Source organism: Anomaloglossus baeobatrachus, chromosome 4 (assembly GCF_048569485.1).
Source record: "Anomaloglossus baeobatrachus isolate aAnoBae1 chromosome 4, aAnoBae1.hap1, whole genome shotgun sequence".
NCBI classification, from domain to species: domain Eukaryota; kingdom Metazoa; phylum Chordata; class Amphibia; order Anura; family Aromobatidae; genus Anomaloglossus; species Anomaloglossus baeobatrachus.
The window spans coordinates 287,720,969-287,745,583 of NC_134356.1; the positions used below are offsets into that span (position 1 = coordinate 287,720,969).

Genomic DNA, 24,615 nt, shown 5'->3' on the forward strand with positions numbered 1-24,615 from the left:
GGAGAAAAAATGGAGAAGAAGTGGAGAAAAAGTGGAGAAAAAGTGGAGAAAAAGTGGAGAAAAAGTGGAGAAAAAGTGGAGAAAAAGTGGAGAAGAAGTGGAGAAGAAGTGGAGAAGTGGAGAAGTGGAGAAGAAGTGTTTGTTCATGCCAGATGGGAGATAAATATTTTTTTACCGGCGCTGTCATTTACTGTAACGTGATCATCGGTGTACGGTGTATACCTGTGATCACGTGAGCGGGGACCGGAAAAAACGTCCTGAATCATGATCTCCAGGGTCTCAGCTAGCCCTGAAACCCCGGAGATTTTCTGACGCCGGGGGCGTTATTCACTTATTTCTGTCTGCTGTTTATAAACGGCAGATCAGAATAAGGCTACATTAACACGACCGATCCATTTTTGCGGTCTCAAAAAACAGTCCGTTTTTTTTCACGGGTGCATCCGTGTGGCATCCGTTTCCGTTCCGTAGACGGTCCGTATGTCATCTGTTTGTCATCCGTGTGCCTTCCGTTTTTTTTGTGTACTGCAAAAAAACTGAAGGAGGGTAAATGCATAAATTTACCCAGGATCCATAGCTTCATCCTACATGAGGCGGTCACATGTTCCAACCAGTGCCATTTTCTACTGGTTTTCACAGCGTAGAGCGCTCTGGTGATTTTCCTGTGCTTGTGCACTTCATATCAGTCTTTTCTGTCATTATAATGGCAGAAAGACACATAATGTCCCACTCTCCTGCATTTTGTAATTTTGCACCCTTTGGTGCCTTTCATGTGGCACTAAGGGGTGCTTAGCTTTGTATTTAGCCAAAAAAACTAAAAAAAAATGACGTAGGGTTCCCCCTAGTTTTGTAGCCAGCTAGGGTAAAGCAGACGGCTGCAGCCTGCAGACCACAGCTGGCAACCTCACCTTGGCTGGTAATCCAAAACTGAGGGCACTCCACGCTGTTATTTTAAATTAAATAAATAATTAAAAAAAACACGTAGGGGTCCCCCCAAAATTGGATCACCAGCCAAGGTAAAGCAGACAGCTGGGGTCTGATATTCTCAGACTAGGGAGGTCCATGGTTATTGGACTCTCCCCAGCCTAACAATAGCAGGCCGCAGCCGCCCCAGAAGTGGCGCATCCATTAGATGCGCCAATCCTGGTGCTTCGCCCCAGCTCATCCCGCGCCCTGGTGCGGTGGCAAACGGGGTAATATATGGGGTTAATACCAGATGTATAATGTCACCTGGCATCAAGCCCTGGGGTTGGTGAGGTCAGGCGTCTATCAGATACCCGACATCACCAACCCAGTCAGTAATAAAAAAAATAGACGACAAACGCATTTTTATTTGAAAAAACACTCCCCAAAACATTCCCTCTTTAACCAATTTATTAGAAAGAAAAACAAATCCAGGTCTGGTGTAATCCAAGGGGTTGCCATGACGATCCACACTGTCCCAGTCAATGAAGAGCAGAATGTTCCCCATTGGCTGGGAGAGCAGTGCAGTGACCTGAGCTAACATCAATAGGTCAGCCCAGGTCACTGCAGGGGATGACAAGTGCTCCTGTCAGCGAGGTACATTACCTGTGCTGATCTCCTGCACTGCCGACAGCACCTGTCACTCAGTTCAATGACTGCCGCCTTCATAGCCAAGTATCGCGAGAGGCCCTTGACGTCACCGCTAGTCAGTCTCGGGTCGGAAGCGAGAGAAGGTGATGTGACAAGCGGCGGCCATGGAGGACAGTGACAGCGCTGAGGTCGGGATGGCGGGACTTCATCACCGCAGGTAAGCCGAGCGGGGCCATGTGTGCAGAGTGTGTGTGTTTGTGTGTGTACGTGTGTACATGCCGCGGGCAGGAGGGGGTGGAGCGAGCTGAGCGGGGAAGTGTGGGCTTCCTGCACATAACTAGGATAAACATCGGGTTACTAACCAAAGCGCTTTGCTTGGATACCCGATGTTTATCTTGGTTACCAGCTTCTGGCAGGCTGCCAGTGATGGCTCCTGCACACTGTAGCTGTAAAAAGCTCAGCTTTTTGCTGCTAGAACCGTTCTCGAACATAGCTAGAACTATCGAGCTTTTGCAAAAAAGCTCGAGTTCTAGTTCGATCTAGAACAGCCCCCAAAATCACTCGAGCCGCGAACTGGAGAACCACGAACCGCGAACCGCGCTCAACTCTAGTAGGGATTCAACAACTGGCACTTCGGTTCAGTAGAAGAGAGTTTCATAATGGACAGAAATTTATTCTTTTTTGTTGCAAAGAATTCTGTCTATCTCTGTCAAAGCGTATGCGTGAAGAAGGCTAAATTAATATTCTTACAAATGATAGGTTCCTGCTGTAACATATTTTGGGAAAAATTAGTGAAAAAGTAATTATGGGGATGAATTCTCTTTATACTTTGTTCTCTCCAAAGAATAAAAGCTAAGAATAGAAAGCACAATAGAGTCTTACCCAATAAACATATGAAAGGTGATAAGGAATAGTGCGCACCTTGTGTGGTTGTGTGACACACAACCAGAATCAAAGCACGTAATCAGCTGCTGCAGAGTCCACACACTCAAAAGCCGGTATAGATCAGGAACTGAATGAAGGTGGAACGATTTCTGCGCTGTTGTAGGAATGACACAAAATTAAAAGTACTGAAGTGTAGGTGGTTTTATTCTATGCGTTTCAAAGTGTATCAATATAGTATCAGTATACTGAGCCTGAAGAAGAGACCTGAGAGTGTCGAAAGCTTGCTATTATTACCATCTTTTCAGTTAGCCATTAAAAAGTATCAACTACTGAGGACTTCAGTTCTTCTAAACAACGAGTTTTATAGGTACGTTTATGTCAAGAAATCTCCAAGAAAAACGGTTAAAGAGAAAAAAGCACAGTTAAAAAATAGTACATTTTTAAGATTTCACAGATTTTGAATGTGCAAATTGAAATATCTGTAGTAATGAAGTATATAGTACTTCATATACTTTTTATTATTCAAATAATTATATTTATTGTGTGCATTTTTCTTCCTTTCACTAATATTTAACCCCTTAATAACATAAAATGTACATTTACGTCATATTCTGGTTTCCTGACTCAGATGAGTATGCAGAGAGACAGTTGAGGGCATCTCAAGTCTAAGGGATAGCTGTGGACTGGACTTGTCTGGGCAGGAGTATTTGGTGTCAACTACAGCCCTTTGATTTAGTAGGGCCTTTTAGGGTTAATACCTGTACTACAAAAATTGGGGAACAGTAACCATTTTGACACAGACTGTTGCATAATGATCCTCAGGAAAGGTGAAATTGTTCTGTTTTTATATCTTTCTTTATTTCTATGCTCAAAAATATAAACATTGTAACCTTGGATTATGAGTATAATTGGTTCCGGGAGTGTGCTCTTAACCCAAGTTGCTCTTATATCAAAGCAAATTTTCCCATAAGAAATAATTGAAAAACAAACAATTCGATCCACAATCCAAAAATATTTACTGTATTTATGTAAACTTATTACAGTAATCCAAAATAATGCACTGTGTTCATATAAATATTACTGTACACCAATACAAAATACTGTACAGTAAAAAACATAAAACAAATTAAACTGCACATCTTACAATAAAATTGTTGGGGTGTGAGAGGTAAAGTAGAAGCAATGTGCTCTACTGGTTAGCCAAAAGAGAGTACACTACTGTATCCACAAATGGAAATTGATAGACATGCTAAATAGTATATACTGTATTGTGCAATGGTATATTGAATACAGTAAACAGTGCATATGGACCGACAGTTACCTCCAGAGCGGGTCAGAAAGCGGTGAAAGGACAGAACCGGAAGTGTACAGAGAGTATTTGCTCTTATTGCAAAGCATTGCTCTTAAACCAAGTTACAAATTTATAAAAAGCTTTGCTTTTCTTACAAAATGCTCTCAAACCAAGTTACTCTTAAACCAAGGTTCCACTGTATGTTTAACCCTATTGGAGTAAGGTGGGTCTTTGGGGTTAAGCATCACCTCGTATAACATTAACCACTGTTAGTATAAGCAAGTATATATCTCAACAACAAGTGTTTAGTTTAAATTAAATTAACACAAAATAACATTGTGTCTGTGTTTTCAGTTTTCTTGTTTGTGTTTCTATTTTGACAATATCTGCTAAGATAGGTGGTTCTTATGAATTATTCTTTTGCAGGATTGTGGCTGGTAAGGATGTTTTATTAAGCTCAATTATAGGTTACATTTTATTGACTCACACTTTGTTTATTACCAATTGATAAAGTGAGTAAATTTGAATTCTATCAAAGAACGTAGGTATTATTTGTTCTATTTTCCCTTTATCTGTGCATGATTCATTGTATAATATATTGCTATACAAGCAGTAGTCTAAAACAATAACCAATGCTAACATAACAACATGTGTGCCACACAACAGTACTGTTTACCAAATTGGCTTCAGGGTAAAACATTGAAATTGGTCTATAGGACATATCAATCAAAATTCAGACAGTTATGTTTGAATCTTCACAAGACAGTGTACGTAAATTTTTATTGCTGGGTCTAAAATACTTTCTGATCTATTTTATCCACAGGGAGCTGCTTTGATTCGAATGCTAGCTAATTTTATGGGCCATAAAGTATTTCAGAGAGGACTACAGGTAAGTTAATTCCTATGAATGTAGCATAATGTATATGATTTAACTAATTTATTTTTCATAACTGTAATATTATATTAAAATATAGTACTATACAAGCCATATGTTGATGGATAAAATACTTAACAAAATAAGGCTATTACGCACTTCATAGAGTCAATAACACTGAAATTGTAAGACATGTGAGAACAAGACATCGTGCTACTTTTCAAAATACAACTCCTTTTGTACAGTTAGGTCCAGAAATATTTGGACAGTGACATAAGTTTTGTTATTTTAGCTGTTTACAAAAACATGTTCAGAAATACAATTATATATATATAATATGGGCTGAAAGTGCACACTCCCAGCTGCAATATGAGAGTTTTCACATCCAAATCGGAGAAAGGGTTTAGGAATCATAGCTCTGTAATGCATAGCCTCCTCTTTTTCAAGGGACCAAAAGTAATTGGACAAGGGACTCTAAGGGCTGCAATTAACTCTGAAGGCGTCTCCCTCGTTAACCTGTAATCAATGAAGTAGTTAAAAGGTCTGGGGTTGATTACAGGTGTGTGGTTTTGCATTTGGAAGCTGTTGCTGTGACCAGACAACATGCAGTCTAAGGAACTCTCAATTGAGGTGAAGCAGAACATCCTGAGGCTGAAAAAAAAGAAAAAATCCATCAGAGAGATAGCAGACATGCTTGGAGTAGCAAAATCAACAGTCGGGTACATTCTGAGAAAAAAGGAATTGACTGGTGAGCTTGGGAACTCAAAAAGGCCTGGGCGTCCACGGATGACAACAGTGGTGGATGATCGCCGCATACTTTCTTTGGTGAAGAAGAACCCGTTCACAACATCAACTGAAGTCCAGAACACTCTCAGTGAAGTAGGTGTATCTGTCTCTAAGTCAACAGTAAAGAGAAGACTCCATGAAAGTAAATACAAAGGGTTCACATCTAGATGCAAACCATTCATCAATTCCAAAAATAGACAGGCCAGAGTTAAATTTGCTGAAAAACACCTCATTTAGCCAGCTCAGTTCTGGAAAAGTATTCTATGGACAGATGAGACAAAGATCAACCTGTACCAGAATGATGGGAAGAAAAAAGTTTGGAGAAGAAAGGGAACGGCACATGATCCAAGGCACACCACATCCTCTGTAAAACATGGTGGAGGCAACGTGATGGCATGGGCATGCATGGCTTTCAATGGCACTGGGTCACTTGTGTTTATTGATGACATAACAGCAGACAAGAGTAGCCGGATGAATTCTGAAGTGTGCCGGGATATACTTTCAGCCCAGATTCAGCCAAATGCCGCAAAGTTGATCGGACGGCGCTTCATAGTACAGATGGACAATGACCCCAAGCATACAGCCAAAGCTACCCAGGAGTTCATGAGTGCAAAAAAGTGGAACATTCTGCAATGGCCAAGTCAATCAACAGATCTTAACCCAATTGAGCATGCATTTCACTTGCTCAAATCCAGACTTAAGACGGAAAGACCCACAAACAGCAAGACCTGAAGGCTGCGGCTGTAAAGGCCTGGCAAAGCATTAAGAAGGAGGAAACCCAGCGTTTGGTGATGTCCATGGGTTCCAGACTTAAGGCAGTGATTGCCTCCAAAGGATTTGCAACAAAATATTGAAAATAAAAATATTTTGTTTGGGTTTGGTTTATTTGTCCAATTACTTTTGACCTCTTAAAATGTGGAGTGTTTGTAAAGAAATGTGTAAAATTCCTACAATTTCTATCAGAAATTTTTGTTCAACCCTTCAAATTAAACATTACAATCTGCACTTGAATTCTGTTGTAGAGGTTTCATTTCAAATCCAATGTGGTGGCATGCAGAGCCCAACTCGCGAAAATTGTGTCACTGTCCAAATATTTCTGGACCTAACTGTATATAGAAAAAAGAGAATAAGAAGCAATGAAATGGGTTTTCAGTTTCCTAATATGCAAATAGAATAAGGGATTTTATGAGGTAATGTTTTTGGGGGAAAAAAAAATTAAACACAGGCTACACTGTCCAAAACTTATTAATAAAAGAAAAGTCGAGATCGATGGGTTAAATTCTGCGCTGACAAAAAACTCAGCAATGAAGAGGTAACCAAAATGCATTGAATTGTTTTTTTATTTGTACACGCATTGTGGTTTGTCCTGATGAAAAAGCTTCAGGCTTTGAAATGCATTGACAAATAAAAATAGCAGTTCTATACATCTGGGCTCCCACTTCATTGCTGGATCCTTTGGTTGTGCAGAATTAAACTCACCAATATCCAGTTTTCTATCACATTGTACACCACGGTTCTGCAGCAGCCTCTTCTCTGATAACCGTATGGAAGGGGTTGTGGCTTCACAACCAAATCAGGTGAGTATTAATTCTTTGTTTTCCGAGTTGTTACCTAACTCCATCTCCATATAAGCCATGGACTCAGCACAACTTGCTCAGGGATGCCTGACACAGATAGTACATGGTATAAAACTGAGGGTAGGACCCCTGCATTATGAAGTCATTTCTTGCTATGTCGTAGAAGGCCTTCCCACTCCCATTATGCAGGGTCTACCCTGGTTGGTGAAACATAATTCGGTAGAGGATTTGCAATCCAGGGAAATTGTGAAGTGGGGAAACTACTGTATTGATAATTGAACACTTCTCTGTCTACGGTCTTTACGGAGTCCTTACCTGCATTTTTGTCTGGATTTGAGAATGTATTTTCAGATAGGAGGTGTCAGGATTTGCCTCCCCATCATATATATGATTGTCCCATTGATCTGCTTAGTGGAGCAAAACTTTCCAAGACCAGACTGTATAACAAAGAGACAGGCTATGAAAGATTACATTGCTGAGAGTCCACAGAAGGGACATATCAGACCCTCCTCTTCACCTGTTGCAACAGAGTTCTTCTTCATTAAGAAGAAACATGGCGGTCTCCGCCTTTGTTTGGATTTTTGGTTATTGAATCAGATTACCCCCCAAGACCCTTACCCACTCGCTCTGATTCATGATTTATTCAACCAGATTGTGGGAGCTAAGAGGTTCTCCAAGTTGGACTTAAGGTGGCTCTCAATCTGATTAGAATCAGAGAGGGAGATGAATGGAAAACTGCTTTCAATACACCTGAGGGACATTTTGAAAGTCTGGTCCTGCCATTTGGTCTCATTAATGCCCCTGCCATTTTACAACATTTTGTGAATAATATTTTTCAACAATTGGTGGGCAGGTTTATGGTGATTTATTTGGACGATATCTTCATCCACTCACCCGATATGGAGACACATCAGATACATGTAAAACAAGTAATACAGATTTTATGAGATCATAAATTGTATGCTAAACTGGAGAAGTGTATTTTTACTGTCCAAGAGGTACAATTTTTTGGGTACCTGCTGTCATCTTCAGGTTTTGGATTTATCCTGTGAAGATGCATGCAGTAGTTGACTTGGGTCATACAGAAAACCTGAAAGCCTTACAGCGCTTTCTAGGATCTACCAATTTTTATTAGAAATATATTCAGAACTATTCTGTATCGTAAAGCATCTAACTGACATTACAAAAAAAGGATAGATTTCTCTAAATGGTCAGACTATGCCTAGCAGGCCTTTTCCTCTTTAAAAAGATGTGTTTCAACAGCAACTATACTCAATCAGGCTGATATTTTACAGCATTTTATCGGAAGTCGATGCATCTGAGGTGGGCGTGGGGGCTGTGTTGTCACAAGGTCCACCTCTTGGTAAATGGCATCCTTGTGCTTTCTTTTCCAAGAAATTGTCCTCAGCCAAGAGAAACTATGATTTTGGTAATAAGGAGCTCTTGACAATTAAGTTGGCTTCAGAGGAATGGTGCAATTGGCTGGAGGGGGCAGTTCATCCCATTACGGTTATCACAGACCATGAAAACCTGTCAAATCTCGAATCTGCCAAATGTCTAAATCCCAGGGAGGCTAGATGGTCTTTGTTATTTACCAGATTTAATTTTACTGTCACTTACCGTCCAGGGATTAAGAACATCAAAGTGGATTTCTATAATTAAGAACATGTTAAAAAGGTTGTCTTGGCATCTAATGTTAACAATTAGTTAAAAGCAAGCAATTGGGTGTTTGGAAATAATTTTTTGATGATTTTCTTTACCCATGGACATTTCCTGCTTCCGGATGCATCCACCCTTGTTTGATTATCAAGCATTGTAGTATTTTGTGTGCTTGTCTTCTATTTCCATTAAAAGCCACGTACTTCTTTAATAATAAAACTGTCTTTTTAGCGTGCGCTTACTGATTGTTATGATGAAATTTGAGATTTTGGTCGAGTGGTTTGTGATCATCAACAAATTGTATCTGCTGTAATTACAACTTAAAAGGAAACTGCAAGCAGTTTTTTAAACACTAATCAAATGTCATTAATTTAAAGTATCTAAAAAACTATTATGTCCAAAATTTTAAATTGGCGAATGTTTATTCAAATGAGCATTCAAATACAGGGTCTCTGTCCCTCTCTTTTCGCCTGCTCCAAGCTTTTTGTCAGTGAAAGGTTAATTCAGAGATTTTGAACAGGCACAGTCATTCCTGGTGGTAGGTCTTGCACATATTGCTAGTGCAGCTTCTGCAATGTCATCAGCATCTTACTGGGCAATTCATTGGACTTATAGCACTTGTGCGAGATCTCAAGTGTTGGTGTAGGTCACAGAAAAGTGACCTGTAAGTTTTCAAAAACATTCGCTAGTGTATTGCTAAAAGAGAGACAAAAAGACTTACAATACAGGCAGCATGGTGGCTCAATAGTAGAGTTGAGCGCGGTTCGCGGTTCGAGGTTCTCCAGTTCGGGGCTCGAGTGATTTTGGGGGCTGTTCGAGATCGAACTAGAACTCGAGCTTTTTGCAAAAGCTCGATAGTTCTAGATACGTTCGAGAACGGTTCTAGCAGCAAAAAGCAGGGCTTTTTACAGCTACAGTGTGCAGGAGCCATCGCTGGCAGCCTGCCACAAGCTGGTAACCAAGATAAACATCGGGTATCCAAGCAAAGCGCTTTGGTTAGTAACCCGATGTTTATCTTAGTTACGTGCAGGAAGCCCACACTTCCCGCTCAGCTCACTCCGCCCCCTTCTGCCCGCGGCATGTACACATATACACACACACACGTACACATACATACACACACACACACACACATCCCCCTCCCCCCCCACTCGGCTTACCTGCGGTGATGAAGTCCCGCCATCCCGACCTCAGCGCTGTCACTGTCCTCCATGGCCGCCGCTTGTCACATCACCTCTCGCTTCTGACCCGAGACTGACTAGCGGTGACGTCACGGACCTCTCGCGATATTTGGCTGTGAAGGCGCCGGTCACTGAACTCAGTGACAGGGGCTGTCGGCAGTGCTGGAGATCAGCGCAGGTAATGTACCTCGCTGACAGCAGCACTTGTCATGCCCTGCAGTGACCTGGGCTGACCCATTGATGTTAGCTCAGGTCACTGCACTGCTCTCCCAGCCAATGGGGAACATCCTGCTCTTCATTGACTGGGACAGTGTGGATCGTCATGGCAACCCCTTGGATTACAGCAGACCTGGATTTGTTTTTCATTCTAATAAATTGGTTAAATAGGGAATGTTTTGGGGAGTGTTTTTTCAAATAAAAATGTGTTTGTCGTCTATTTTTTTTTATTACTGACTGGGTTGGTGATGTCGGGTATCTGATAGACGCCTGACCTCACCAACCCCAGGGCTTGATGCCAGGTGATATTACACATCTGGTATTAACCCCATATATTACCCCGTTTGCCACCGCACCAGGGCGCGGGATGAGCTGGGGCGAAGCACCAGGATTGGCGCATCTAATGGATGCGCCACTTCTGGGGCGGCTGCGGCCTGCTATTTTTAGGCTTGGGAGAGTCCAATAACCATGGACCTCCCTAGTCTGAGAATATCAGGCCCCAGCTGTCTGCTTTACCTTGGCTGGTGATCCAATTTTGGGGGACCCCTACGTGTTTTTTTTTTAATTATTAATTTAATTTAAAATAACAGCGTGGGGTGCCCTCAGTTTTGGATTACCAGCCAAGGTGACGTTGCAAGCTGTGGTCTGCAGGCTGCAGCCATCTGCTTTACCCTAGCTGGCTACAAAACTAGGGGGAACCCTACGTCATTTTTTTTTTCATTTTTTTGGCAAAATACAAACCTAAGCACCCCTTAGTGCCACATGAAAGGCACCAAAGGGTGCTCCACTTTTTCTCCACTTTTTCTCCATTTTTTCTCCACTTTTTCTCCACTTTTTCTCCACTTTTTCTCCATTTTTTCTCCACTTTTTCTCCATTTATTCTCCACTTTTTCTCCACTTTTTCTCCATTTTTTTCTCCACTTTTTCTCCACTTTTTCTCCATTTATTCTCCACTTTTTCTCCACTTTTTCTCCATTTTTTTCTCCACTTTTTCTCCACTTTTTCTCCATTTATTCTCCACTTTTTCTAAACTTTTTCTCCATTTTTTTCTCCACTTTTTCTCCACTTTTTCTCCACTTATTCTCCACTTATTCTCCACTTATTCTCCACTTATTCTCCACTTTTTCTCCATTTTTTTCTCCACTTTTTCTCCACTTTTTCTCCACTTTTTTTCCACTTTTTCTCCATTTTTTTCTCCACTTTTTCTCCACTTTTTCTCCACTTTTTCTCCATTTTTTTCTCCACTTTTTCTCCACTTTTTCTCCACTTTTTCTCCACTTTTTCTCCATTTTTTTCTCCACTTTTTCTCCATTTATTCTCCACTTTTTCTCCACTTTTTCTCCACTTTTTCTCCATTTTTTCTCCACTTTTTCTCCACTTTTTCTCCACTTTTTCTCCATTTTTTTCTCCACTTTTTCTCCACTTTTTCTCCACTTATTCTCCACTTATTCTCCACTTATTCTCCACTTATTCTCCACTTTTTCTCCATTTTTTTCTCCACTTTTTCTCCACTTTTTCTCCACTTTTTCTCCACTTTTTTTCCACTTTTTCTCCATTTTTTTCTCCACTTTTTCTCCACTTTTTCTCCACTTTTTCTCCATTTTTTTCTCCACTTTTTCTCCACTTTTTCTCCACTTTTTCTCATCTTTTTCTCCATTTTTTTCTCCACTTTTTCTCCATTTATTCTCCACTTTTTCTCCACTTTTTCTCCATTTTTTTCTCCACTTTTTCTCCACTTTTTCTCCACTTTTTCTCCATTTTTTTCTCCACTTTTTCTCCACTTTTTCTCCACTTTTTCTCCACTTTTTCTCCTCTTTTTCTCCGTTCTTTTTCTATGGTCGGTCTACCCATTAGCTCTGCCATGCATACTGTAGCTCTACACCTACTGCACATGTTACTTTATGATTGACATCTCTTTCGTACCAGAGCTGTCTAAGTCTACTCTGACCCCATATTTGTCATTACTATATTGTCCTTGTACTGTATTATGACATTTGTATCATGTGTTTCATTTCTTGCTGTGTTGCAATTTTTTTGCTGCATCCCAATTGTACCTCTACATTGTTCGAGTTTATGTTATTGTTCTCTCACTCTTATGTGATACTGATTATGGTCATTTTTCATGATTACATGCAGATAAGTCCAATCTGACGAAGGCTCAGGCCGAAACGTCATTTGTAACTTGTTTTGGACAAAAACATATATGCTTATGGAAAAAAAAATTTTCTTAATACGGACCAATAAAGAGTGATTTTGCATTACTATCCATTGTGACTTACTGACTTAGTCTGGGAGATTTAGAGTGCCGAGGTTACTCACTAATTTTATCTATTATTACCTCTGAGCACCTATATACCAGTGAGCAGAGCTTCCTCTACAGTAGTTCTCCTGATTAGGCATGCCCTTACCTCATGAGCAGGGCATTGCAGCTTTGGTAGCAACCATTACGACATGGACTCTGCTGCTGTGGACCCGGGGAGAGTGAGTGCAGATAAATTGCACCCACACTCCTCACATGAAGGGTCCGCACTCCTAGAAAATGGGGGACACGTTCCCTGAGTGTCTCCCCCCATATTCTAGACGGTCTAGAGTCGTCGTGGGACCCCTTTATTTTTTTTCTTACAATAAATTGGTGAAAGAGGAAATGTTTTGGGGACTGTTTTTTCAAATAAATTTCTTTTGTCGATTTTTTGTTTTTGTTAGTACTGACAGTTTATGATGTTGGGTATCTAATAGACGCCATGACATCACAAACTGCTGGCCTTGATCTCAGGTGACTTTACAGCTAGTATCAACCCGATTTATTACCCCGTTTGCCACTGCACCAGGGCACGGGATGAGCTGGGGTGAAGTGCCAGGATTGGCGCATCTAGTGGATGCGCCACGTCTGGGGTGCCTGCGGCCTGCTATTTTTAGGCTGTGAAGGCCCAATAACTATGGACCTTCCCACCCTGAGAATACCAGACCACAGGTGTCCGCTTTACCTTGGCTGGTGATCCAATTTAGAGGGGACCCTACTTTTTTTGTGTAATTATTAATATTTATAAAATAATTATAAAAAAGAGCCTGAGGGGACCTCCACATTGGATCCCCAACCACGGTAAAGCTGCCAGCTGTGGTTTTCAGGCTACAGCCGTCTGCTTTACCCTAGCTGGCTATCAAAAATGGGGGGACCCAACGTCATTTTTTTTTTAACTATTTTTTAAATAGAAAAAATTAATGGGCTTCCCTGTATTTTGATTGCCAACCAAGGTAACGGCAGGCAGATGGGGGTGGCAACCCATAGCTGTCTGCTTTATCTGCGCTGAGAATCAAAAATACCGCGGAGCGCTACGTCATTTTTTTAAAGATTTATTTTTACAGCACTGTGATGTCCAGCAATCAAAATACAGGGAAGCCCATTTTATTTTTAGTTATTTATATAAATAATTAAAAAAAAAATATGGGCTCCCGCTGCATTTTTTGTATTGCTAGCTAAGGGTAATCCAAGCAGCTACTGGCTGCTAACCCCCACTGCTTGGTGTTACCTTCACTGGCAATGGAAAATCCAGGGAAGCATTTTTTATTTTTTTTGCCAAAAAACTACAAAAAAAGGACGTGAGTTTCGCCATATTTTTGTATGCTAGCCAGGTATAGCAGGCAGGTGCTGGAAGAGTTGGATACAGCGCCAGAAGATGGCGCTTCTATGAAAATGCCATTTTCTGAGGCGGCTGCAGACTGCAATTCGCAGCAGTGGGGCCCAGAAAGCTCAGGCCAACCTGTGGTGCGGATTCCAATCCCCAGCTGCCTAGTTGTACCTGGCTGGACACAAAAATGGGGCGAAGCCTACATCATTTGTTTTCTAATTATTTCATGAAATTCATGAAATAATAAAAAAAGGGCTTCCCTTTATTTTTGGTTCCCAGCCGGGTACAAATAGGCAACTGGGGGTTGGGGGCAGCCGTACCTGCCTGCTGTACCTGGCTAGCATACAAAAATATGGCGAAGCCCACATAATTTTTTCAGGGGGCAAAAAAGTTCTGCATACAGTCCTGGATGGAGTATGCTGAGCCTTGTAGTTCTGCAGCTGCTGTCTGTCTGTATGGAGAAGAGCAGACAGCAGCTGCAGAACTACAAGGCTCAGCATACTCCATCCAGGACTGTATGCAGAATTTTTTTGCCCACCAAAAAAATGACGTGGGCTTTGCCATATTTTTGTATGCTAGCCAGGTACAGCAGGCAGCCACGGGCTGCCTCCAACCCCCAGTTGCCTATTTGTACCCGGCTGGGAACCAAAAATATAGGGAAGCCCATTTTTTTTTAATTATTTCACTTATTTCATGAAATAATTAAAAAACAAATGACGTGGGCTTCGCCCCATTTTTGTGTCCAGCCGGGTACAACTAGGCAGCTGGGCATTGGAATCCGCAACACAGGTTAGCCCGAGGTTTCTGGGCACCTCTGCTGCGGATTTCAGTCCGCAGCCGTCCCAGAAAATGGCGCTCTCATAGAAGCGCCATCATCTGGCGCTGTATCCAACTCTTCCAACAGCCCTGGAGCCGGGTGGCTTGTTGGGTAATCATGAGTTAATACTGGCTTTGTTTTACTAGCCAGTATTAAGCCAGAGATTCTTAATGTCAGGCACGTTTGACCCGGCCATTAAGAATCTCCAATAAAGGGTTAAAAAAAACACCACACAGAGAAAAAATACTTTAATAGAAATAAATACACAGACACATTAGAGACTCCATCTTTATTACCCCCTGTCAGCCCTCCACGATCCTGCTCTTCTGTCTTCTTTCTTTCTAGTGTAGTAGTAGTGACGATTGTAGTGAGGATGAGATTCACCAGCTCATCACTTGGGGCTGGGGAACCTCATCCTCACTACAATCATCACTACAATCGGGAAGCAGCGTGCAGCCTTCACTCCGTGAGTGATCAGTGCTGGCTGCTAGCGGTAACGCTGACAGACGCGTTACCATAGCAACGGTGCTCTCGGAGCCGCGGTTAGCGGTGACGTCACCGCTAACTGCGTTGCTATGGCAACGGTGATCTCCGTTAATGACCAGCTGTGTCAGCCGGTCCCTAACGGAACGGGGAGTCGACCGTGTGCTAGAGCATGTCGCCGGTACACGGCGATACACATATGTGCACCGTGTACCGGAGAGATGCACTCGCAGGTCCTACATCACGTGTCATAGTCATGTGACCAGTCTGTAGCCAATGAGATAATAGCCACGTGACTGGTCACATGGCTATTTTGACGTCACGATAGGTCCTGCATCTCTGCTGGCAGTGCAGGTCACCGGGAGGATTCAGCGATCATCGGATGGAATAGCGGCAGGAGACTGAGTGCAGAAGGGATCGCGAGGACCGGTAAGTGTTATGGCAATGTTTATTAACTGTTTGTGTACATTTATCATGCATTTTTATGTGTTTGTGATTGCCTCCCATTATAGCCTATACGTTCGAGTTCGGTTCGTCGAACGTTCGACGAACCGAACTCGAACGGGACCCCCGTTCGGCGAGCCGAACCGGGACCAGTTCGCTCATCTCTACTCAATAGCCCTATAGATTGTCAGAGCTGAGGTTGTTGGTTCAAATCTCCCCAAGGACAACATTTGCAAAGAGCTTGTACATTCTCTTGGTGTTTTCGTGGTTTTGCTCCTGTTTCCACTTGCACCCTTTGCTCAATATTTGAGACAAAATTTTTGTGCATTTTGCTTATGCTTCTTCACCAGAGTTTGTTTAATAAATCCTCTAACAATTTAATTTGAATGAAGCCACAGCACTGTAAAAAGACAAAATGTTTACGCGGTAAAAGATTATAAGGGGTCCAGATCAGACAAGTAATGTCTCTCCCTAGAGAGAAAAGAGGGATTTTCATTATGTTTTCATATCTGCCCAATGAACATAATTTGTGCAGCATAAATCTACTGCACAATGACAGGCAGATATGAGAATATAGCTTAGAAAGTTGGCTGGTGAGTCTAGGGAGAGACATTATTAGTCTGCTGTGAACCTCTTGTAAACTTTTATCTTGTAAACTCTTTCTTTACATGTTTACTGGGGTGTAAGCATATAAAAGCCTACCTCAAACTTCTTAAAACAGGAAAATAATTATTTAGAAAATCTTTGCTGTATAAAATAGTATTTCTCAATCTGTGAGGTTGGCCTTACAAGTGAGATTCCTCTCTGACGGGCAGACAGTTTGGACAGAAGTAATTATATATTGCACAGACCTTTCTAAGGTTGAACCAATCTTTGATTTAACAACAAAAGAGACTTCTTTTGTTAATATTTTAAATTGCGGTTCGGTTGGATATACAGTACAGACCAAAAGTTTGGACACACCTTCTCATTCAAAGAGTTTTCTTACTTTTCATGACTCTGAAAATTGTACATTCACATTGAAGGCATCAAAACTATGAATTAACACATGTGGAATGAAATACTGAACAAAAAAGTGTGAAACAACTGAAAATATGTCTTATATTCTAGGTTCTTCAAAGTAGCCACCTTTTGCTTTGATTACTGCTTTGCCCACTCTTGGCATTCTCTTGATCATCTTCAAAAGGTAGTCACCGAAAATGGTTTTCCAACAGTCTTGAAGGAGTTCCCAGAGATGCTTGGCACTTGCTGGCCATTTTGCCTTCACTCTGCGGTCCAGCTCACCCCAAACCATCTCGATTGGGTTTAGGTCTCGTGACTGTGGAGGCCAGGTCATCTGGCATAGCACCCCATCACTCTCCTTCTTAGTCAAATAGCCATTACACCGCCTGGAGGTGTGTTTGGGGGTCAGTGTCCTGTTGAAAAATAAATGATGGTCCAATTAAACACAAACAAGATGGAATAGCATGCCGCTGCAAGATGCTGTGGTAGCCATGCTGGTTCAGTATGCCTTCCATTTTGACTAAATCCCCAAAAGTGTCACCAGCAAAGCACCCCCACACCATGACACATCCACCTCCATGCTTCACGGTGGGAACCAGGCATGTAGAGTTCACCTTTTCTGCGTTGCACAAGAACACGGTGGTTGGATCCAAATATCTCAAATTTGGACTCATCAGACCAAAGCACATATTTCCACTGGTCTAATGTCCATTCCTTGTTTTCTTTAGCCCAAATAAGTCTCTTCTGCTTGTTTCTTCTGCTTGTTTCCTGTCCTTAGCAGTGGTTTCCTAGCAGCTATTTTACCATGAAGGCCTGCTGCACAAAGTCTCCTCTTAACAGATGTTCTAGAGATGTGTCTGCTGCTAGAACTCTGTGTGGCATTGACCTGGTCTCTAATCTGAGCTGCTGTTAACCTGCGATTTCTGAGGCTAGTGACTCGGATAAACTTATCCTCCGCAGCAGAGGAGACTCTTGGTCTTACTTTCCTGGGGCGATCTTCATGTGAGCCAGTTTCTTTGTAGCGTTTGATGGTTTTAGCCACTGCACTTGGGGACACTTTCAAAGTTTTCCCAATTTTTCGGACTGACCTTCATTCCTTAAAGTAATGATGGCCACTCATTTTTCTTTACTTAGCCGTTTTTTCTTGCCATAATACAAATTCTAAGTCTATTTAGTAGGACTATCAGCTGTGTATCCACCAGACTTCTGCACAACACAAGTGATGGTCTCAACCCCATTTATAAGGCAGGAAATCCCACTTATTAAACCTGACAGGGCACACCTGTGAATTGAAAACCATTTCCATTGACTACCTCTTGAAGCTCATCAAGAGAATGCCAAGAGTGTGCAAAGCAGTAATCAAAGCAAAAGGTGGCTACTTTGAAGAACCTAGAATATAAGACATATTTTCAGTTGTTTCACACTTTTTTGTTAAGTATTTCATTCCACATGTGTTAATTCATAGTTTTGATGCCTTCAATGTGAATCTACAATTTTCAGAGTCATGAAAAGAAAGAAAACTCTTTGAATTAGAAGGTGTGTCGAAACTTTTGGTCTGTACTGTACATACTTTGAATATATTTTAAGAAAGTTGGCATGGATTGTGACCATTGATGAAATCTAATCCCCATCATGATCTCTGTGGCGAGTCCCGTGTAGAAAAACATTGATGAACTGTGGTATAAAGTATGTTGGTTAAACATTGACTAAAAGCTTTGTCTATCCTTCGTTTAAAAATAAAAAAATAAAAAAAAAATAAATAAATATATATATATATATATATATATAATATATAAAGCTGAATGTGTGTATGTATGTATGTATGTCCAGGATTGGTATCTGCACCGTCGCAGCTGCAGCCACAAAATTTTGCACACTCACACGTCTGGACTCGAGAGCATCATAGGCTGTGTTGTGAGGCAAAATTTTAACCCCGCGTGTTCCAATTTACCAATCAATTTTGCCCCTATCTACATAATGGGGAAAAAGTGAAACGAAAAGTGTATCCGCACCGTCGCATTTACAATCACGAAATTTTGCACAGACACCTCATGTGACCCATGGAATGTCGTAGACTATGTTTTCTTCAGTGTAGGAGGAGAAAAAGGGGTTAAACCCGCGCAATCCGCCAAATAAGATGTAGAGATGTTGATAGTTTAATCACTCTTTTATTCCATAGGTCTACGCGTTTCAAGGTGCAGGGACCTCTTCCTCAGCACCAGAAAATCAACATGTTGAATGTTGATTTTCTGGTCCTGAGGAAGAGGTCCCTGCACCTTGAAACGCGTAGACCTATGGAATAAAAGAGTGATTAAACTATCAACATCTCTACATCTTATTTGGCGGATTGCGCGGGTTTAACCCCTTTTTCTCCTCCTACACTGAAGACTTCTGCACGTGGGGCCGCGGCAGCCGCCATTATCCTATGCTATCTACGGTGGTTGTGACCCTTCACAACCATTTTTGGTGAGTGTATTTATCTATATACTAACCTGTACTTATCTGGTAAAACCCTATCAGCGCTTCTGTTTTTTAGCACTATTATGTAGACTATGTTTTGACAGGAAAATGTAACCCCACGCTTTACAGTTAAGGTACCGTCACACTAAGCAACATCGCTAGCAATATCGCTGCTGAGGCACAACTTGCTAGCAACAACCTGGCCCCTGCTGTGAGGTCGTTGGTTGTTGCTGAATGTCCTGGACCATTTTTTAGTTGTTGCTCTCTCACTGTGAAGCACACATCTCTATGTGTGACAGTGACAGAGCAACAACTGAATGTGCAGGCAGCAGGTGCCGGCTTCTGCGGACGCTAGTAACCATGGTAAACATCGGGTAACCAAGAAGCCCTTACCTTGGTTACCCGATATTTACCTTCGTTACCAGCGTCCGCCGCTCTCACGCTGCTAGTGCTGGCTCCCTGCTCTCTGCACACGTAGCCGGAGTACACATTGGGTAATTAACCCGATGTTTACTGTGGCTAAAAGTGCAGGCAACAGGGATCCGGCACTGGCAGTGTGAGAGCGGTGGACGCTGGTAACAAAGGTAAATATCGGGTAACCAAGGTAAGGGCTTCTTGGTTACCCGATATTTACCGTGGTTACCAGCGTCCGCAGAAGCCGGCCCCCTGCTGCCTGCACACGTAGCAGAGTACACAGTAATTATAATAATAATAATCTTTATTTCTATAGCGCCAACATATTCCGTAGCGCTTTACAATTCAGGAGGATCATATACAGTAGTAGTAATTAACCCGATGTGTACTGTGGCTAGGTGTGCAGGGAGCCAGCGCTAAGCGGTGTGCGCTGGTAACCAAGGTAAATATCGGGTTGGTTACCCGATATTTACCTTAGTTACCAAGCGCACCATCGCTTCCACGTGTCGCTGCTGGCTGGGGGCTGGTCACTGGTTGCTGGTGAGATCTGCCTGTGTGACAGCTCACCAGCAATCCATATAGTGATGCTCCAGCAATCCCTGCCAGGTCAGGTTGCTGGTGGGATCGCTGGAGTGTCACTTAGTGTGACATCTCACCAGCGGCCTCCTAGCAACTTACCAGGTTGTATCGTTGTTGGGATCGCTGGTAAGTTGTTTAGTGTGACTGGGCCTTTTCTCTCCAAAAAACATGGCTCCATTAAAGTAAATGGAGCCTGGAACTACAGGTTATTAGTAGGAGCTGTGATTAGTTGCTATAGGAACAAAAGACATTCATAGTATAAGAAGCTTATATGTGAGGTAATAAGATGTCGGTGGGGAGACGGATAGAGAGAGACAGACAGTGACAGACAGAGAGACAGACAGGGAAAGAGACAGAGACAGACGGGGAAAGAGACAGACAGAGACAAACAGTGAAAGAGACATACAGAGAAAGAGACAGACAGAGACCGACGGTGAAAGAGACAGACAGAGACAGATGGGGAAAGAGATAGACAGAGACAGACCTGGAAAGAGACAGACCTGGAAAGAGACAGACCTGGAAAGAGAAAGACCTGGAGAGAGACTGACCTGGAAAGAGACTGACCTGGAAAGAGACAGATGGGAAAAGAGACAGATGGGGAAAGAGACAGACAGACATGCAGACAGGGACAGAGACAGGCAGACAGGGAAGGAGGAGACAACCAGAGAGACAGACAAAGATAGATGGGAAAAGACACAGACCTTGATAGAGACAGACGGGGAAAGAGACAGAGAAATAGAGACAGACAAGGAAAGAGACAGACAGAGAAAGGCAGACAGGGAACGAGACAGACAGGAAAAGACACAGACAAAGAGACGGGGAGACAGACAGGGAAAGAGACAGACCTGGGAAAGAGACAGACCTAGAAAGAGACAGATGGGGAAAGAAACAGAGAGATAGAGACAGACAAAAAAAAAAGACAGGCAAATGGGGAAAGAGACAGACAAGGAAAGAGACAGACGAGGAAAGAGACAGACGGGGAAAGAGACAGACGGGGAAAGACACAGACCTGGAAAGAGACATATGGAGCACATTACTTGACCGATTTAGTTAAATCTGTGTGGAATATCTGGGGTGTTGAAATATATGTTGTGAAATGCTTCTATTAGCTTCGTTTTTGCCTTTTAATAATTACATTTCTATCTATGTGTTTTGTGGTTTTTGTGTGCAGAATACATTTTTGTTAATACATTCTATTTTGTTAACAACGGTTATTAACCCGGGTAGTACAGCTAGTATATATATATAGTTTATTTGCCATGTTTCATTTTATTGAGAGCTCTATATTTTTTAGGATTGTACGGAAGCAGGAAAATGTTTCTAATTCTTTAACATTACTTTAACAGCAAAAATGAAAATTGGCTTTGTGATAGTTATGTGACAGTTTTTGTAACAACCAAATCTACATTAACCAATTTAAAGCAAACAGAAAGAACATTAAAAATAAACAAAAACAATGAAAGTCATTTATTCTCGTGAAATCTGTTTTGGGGAAATCATTTTACAGGCGGCAGTGGATGATGAATTATTTATAATGTGGTATGCTACTTAGAAATGTCCCTTAAAGTAAATTGATGTTCACCTGAAATACAATTATGCTAAGATAGAGAGAGCAATCAATCTTATCTGGTCTTGGTAAGCCTTTTATTTGGAATTTTAAATAAACTACATTTGGGATCAGGTCACATTTAGCACCCTTGTCTTAACCCTTAACCGTAATGAAACAAAAACATTAACATAACAAAGCAACAATTATACAAGACTGCATGCTTAGAAGATGCATGTCTGGTTTAGAAATATAATTTTAATATGATTTGCTATGTCTGTTTTTTAAGTGCTCCTCGTAATCTCCAGGAATACATTGCAGAGATTGCTATATAAATCTGCTTATTAGATGTTTCCCAAAGGGGGCAGTAGCAATAAGAATCTCTGATAAGCTAAGCCTAATTAAAGCTTTTATAGACACATACCATGAGAGCTAAATTCTATTGTAATGTTACACTAAATCCCATAGAGTATACTTGCCTCCCATGCCAAAAAAGGTTAAAACTACAATTGAAAAGCTGTGTTGGCTTACAGCTTTTTAAAAAGACTTTAATTCTGTTCTATAATTCAGTTCATATTGTATCTTCCAGAATAAAAAAACAACTAAGAATACTGTGACCTTTTTTTTCACGGCTATTTAGTTAAGTAGGTTTCAGATACATTAGGATATGTAGGGTAATTATGTTTTGAACTTTGTCCTTTACATGGACCTAACAAGGTGTGAACTTAATGAGGGGAAAACACATTTAATAGTGTCATTAGTATAGCATGCAGTTTATATTTGTATGTCTAAACCAGTATTCAATATATGAATTCACGTAATAAATAATATAGTAATTGTGACCTGTGATCTATGTGTATGAAAAAAAAACCAATAATAAAGAAAACAAAGTCTACCTTTTATTTAAAGAAACTTTTCTATTTTAATGAGGCAGTGGATTGCAGACCCTTACTGAGCAATCACAACATGGCTGTGATGTGCATAGCTCCTGCATTAGCTGCTAACACAGACAGTGGTTTAACTTGAAGCTTATAGGTCACAATGGGAAAGCTTCAATGGGCCCCCCAATTATTTCAAATCCCTAATAGCATTGGGGTTTTTATATGGCCCAGAGGGATCTTTTGGGTCCCCTAGGCGCCAAGGTAAGATTGTAATTTCAACCCCTGCACCTGTTGAAGTTATGCCCATTTGCACAAAGTGCTATATAGGCTTGATAGTAAGTCTATACATCCATTCAACACTCTCACAGAAACAAAACATAAGAAAAATATCAAATTGTGTCATAATTGTACTGACCAACAGAATAAAGTTTTTGGGTCCTTAGAGATGGGTGAGCACTAAAATGCTCAAGTGCCTAGTATTTGAGTCGAGCAGGTCAGGCACTCTGAAAGGACTTAGCTCAAGTAATGAGTCTTATGGAAGTGAATTATTAGGCAGTTCAGCTTTCCTCCCATATACAGCCAGCAATAAACAGAGCATTTCCAAGGGGAGGGAGATAATTTTTTTCTTTTTCTTGACACACTACATCCAAAAACATTATTTTTATCCCCTAGGAGAGCCATTAAAATACTGCAAATAGCTTGCACTGACATGCTGGCGCCTATTGTTTAGTGAAGATTCTTTATTTTCTTGTTTAATGGACAACTTATCTGAGCACTCGTGAGTACCTGAGAGACCTCATGCTCGATCGAGTAAAGCTGGTGTCACACACAGCGACAACGACGTTGCTGCTACGTCACCATTTTCTGTGACGTTGCAGCGACGTCCCGTCGCTGTCGCTGTGTGTGACATCCAGCAACGACCTGGCCCCTGCTGTGAGGTCGCCGGTCGTTGCTGAATGTCCAGCTTCATTTTTTGGTCGTCACTCTCCTGCTGTGACACACACATCGCTGTGTGTGACAGCGAGAGAGCGACGAAATGAAGCGAGCAGGAGCCGGCACTGGCAGCTGCGGTAAGCTGTAACAAGCGTAAACATCGGGTAACCAAGGGAAGACCTTTCCCTGGTTACCCGATATTTACCTTCGTTACCAGCCTCCGCTCTTGCTGCCAGTGCCACCTCCTGCACTGTGACATGTGGCTGCAGTACGCATCGGGTAATTAACCCGATGTATACTGTAGCAAGGAGAGCAAGGAGCCAGCGCTAAGCAGTGCACGCGGCTCCCTGCTGTCAGCACTGTGACATGTAGCTGCAGCACACATCGGGTTAATTAACCCGATGTGTACTGTACCTAGGAGAGCAATGAGCCCGCGCTAAGCGCGGCTCCCTGCTCTCTGCACATGTAGCGCAGCGACGTTATGATCGCTGCTTCTGCTGTGTTTGACAGCTAAGCAGCGATCATAACAGCGACTTAAAGGTCGCTGTTACGTCACCGAAAATGGTGACGTAACAGCGACGTCGTTGTCGCTGTCGCTTAGTGTGAACCCAGCTTTACAAGCAGTGCCGAGCACACTCGCTCATCATGCTGGTCATTGTTACTATACGTAAAATTAAAAAGAACAAGCCTGTATGTAATTACATGGATATACAGTGCCTACAAGTAGTATTCAACCCCCTGCAGATTTAGCAGGTTTACACATTTGGAATTAACTTGGCATTTGACATTACAGCCTGGAAGTGTAAAATGCACTGCAGCAAAAAATAATGTTATTTCTTTTTTTATTTTTTTTCTAAATTGTGAAAAGTTTATTCAGAGGGTCATTTATTATTCAACCCCTCAAACCACCAGAATTCTGTTTGGTTCCCCTAAAGTATTAAGAAGTATTTCAGGCACAAAGAACAATGAGCTTCACATGTTTGGATTAATTATCTCTTTTTCCAGCCTTTTCTGACTAATTAAGACCCTCCCCAAACTTGTGAACAGCACTCATACTTGGTCAACATGGGAAGGACAAAGGAGCATTCCAAGGCCATCAGAGACAAGATCGTGGATGGTCACAAGCCTGGCAAGTGGTACAAAACCCTTTCCAAGGAGTTGGGCCTACCTGTCTCCACTGTTGGGAGCATCATCCGGAAGTGGAAGGCTTATGGAACTACTGTTAGCCTTCCACGGCCTGGACAGCCTTTGAAAGTGTCCACCCGTGCCGAGGCCAGGCTTGTCCGAAGAGTCAAGGCTAACCCAAGGACAAAAAGGAAGGAGCTCCGGGAAGATCTCATGGCAGTGGGGATATTGGTTTCAGTCAATACCATAAGTAACGTACTCACCGCAATGGTCTCCATTCCAGAC

The 24,615-nt window shown here is 41.8% G+C and overlaps 1 protein-coding gene across 1 annotated transcript in view; it reads left to right on the forward strand.

The window, feature by feature from the left end:
- TRHDE (thyrotropin releasing hormone degrading enzyme) overlaps positions 1-24,615 on the forward strand; it is a 1,371,551-nt gene that overhangs the window by 740,694 nt on the left and 606,242 nt on the right. The window contains exon 7 of the mRNA XM_075344896.1: positions 4,551-4,616. Within this exon, the coding sequence (XP_075201011.1) occupies positions 4,551-4,616 (66 nt within the window). The remainder of the gene's footprint in view (positions 1-4,550; positions 4,617-24,615) is intronic.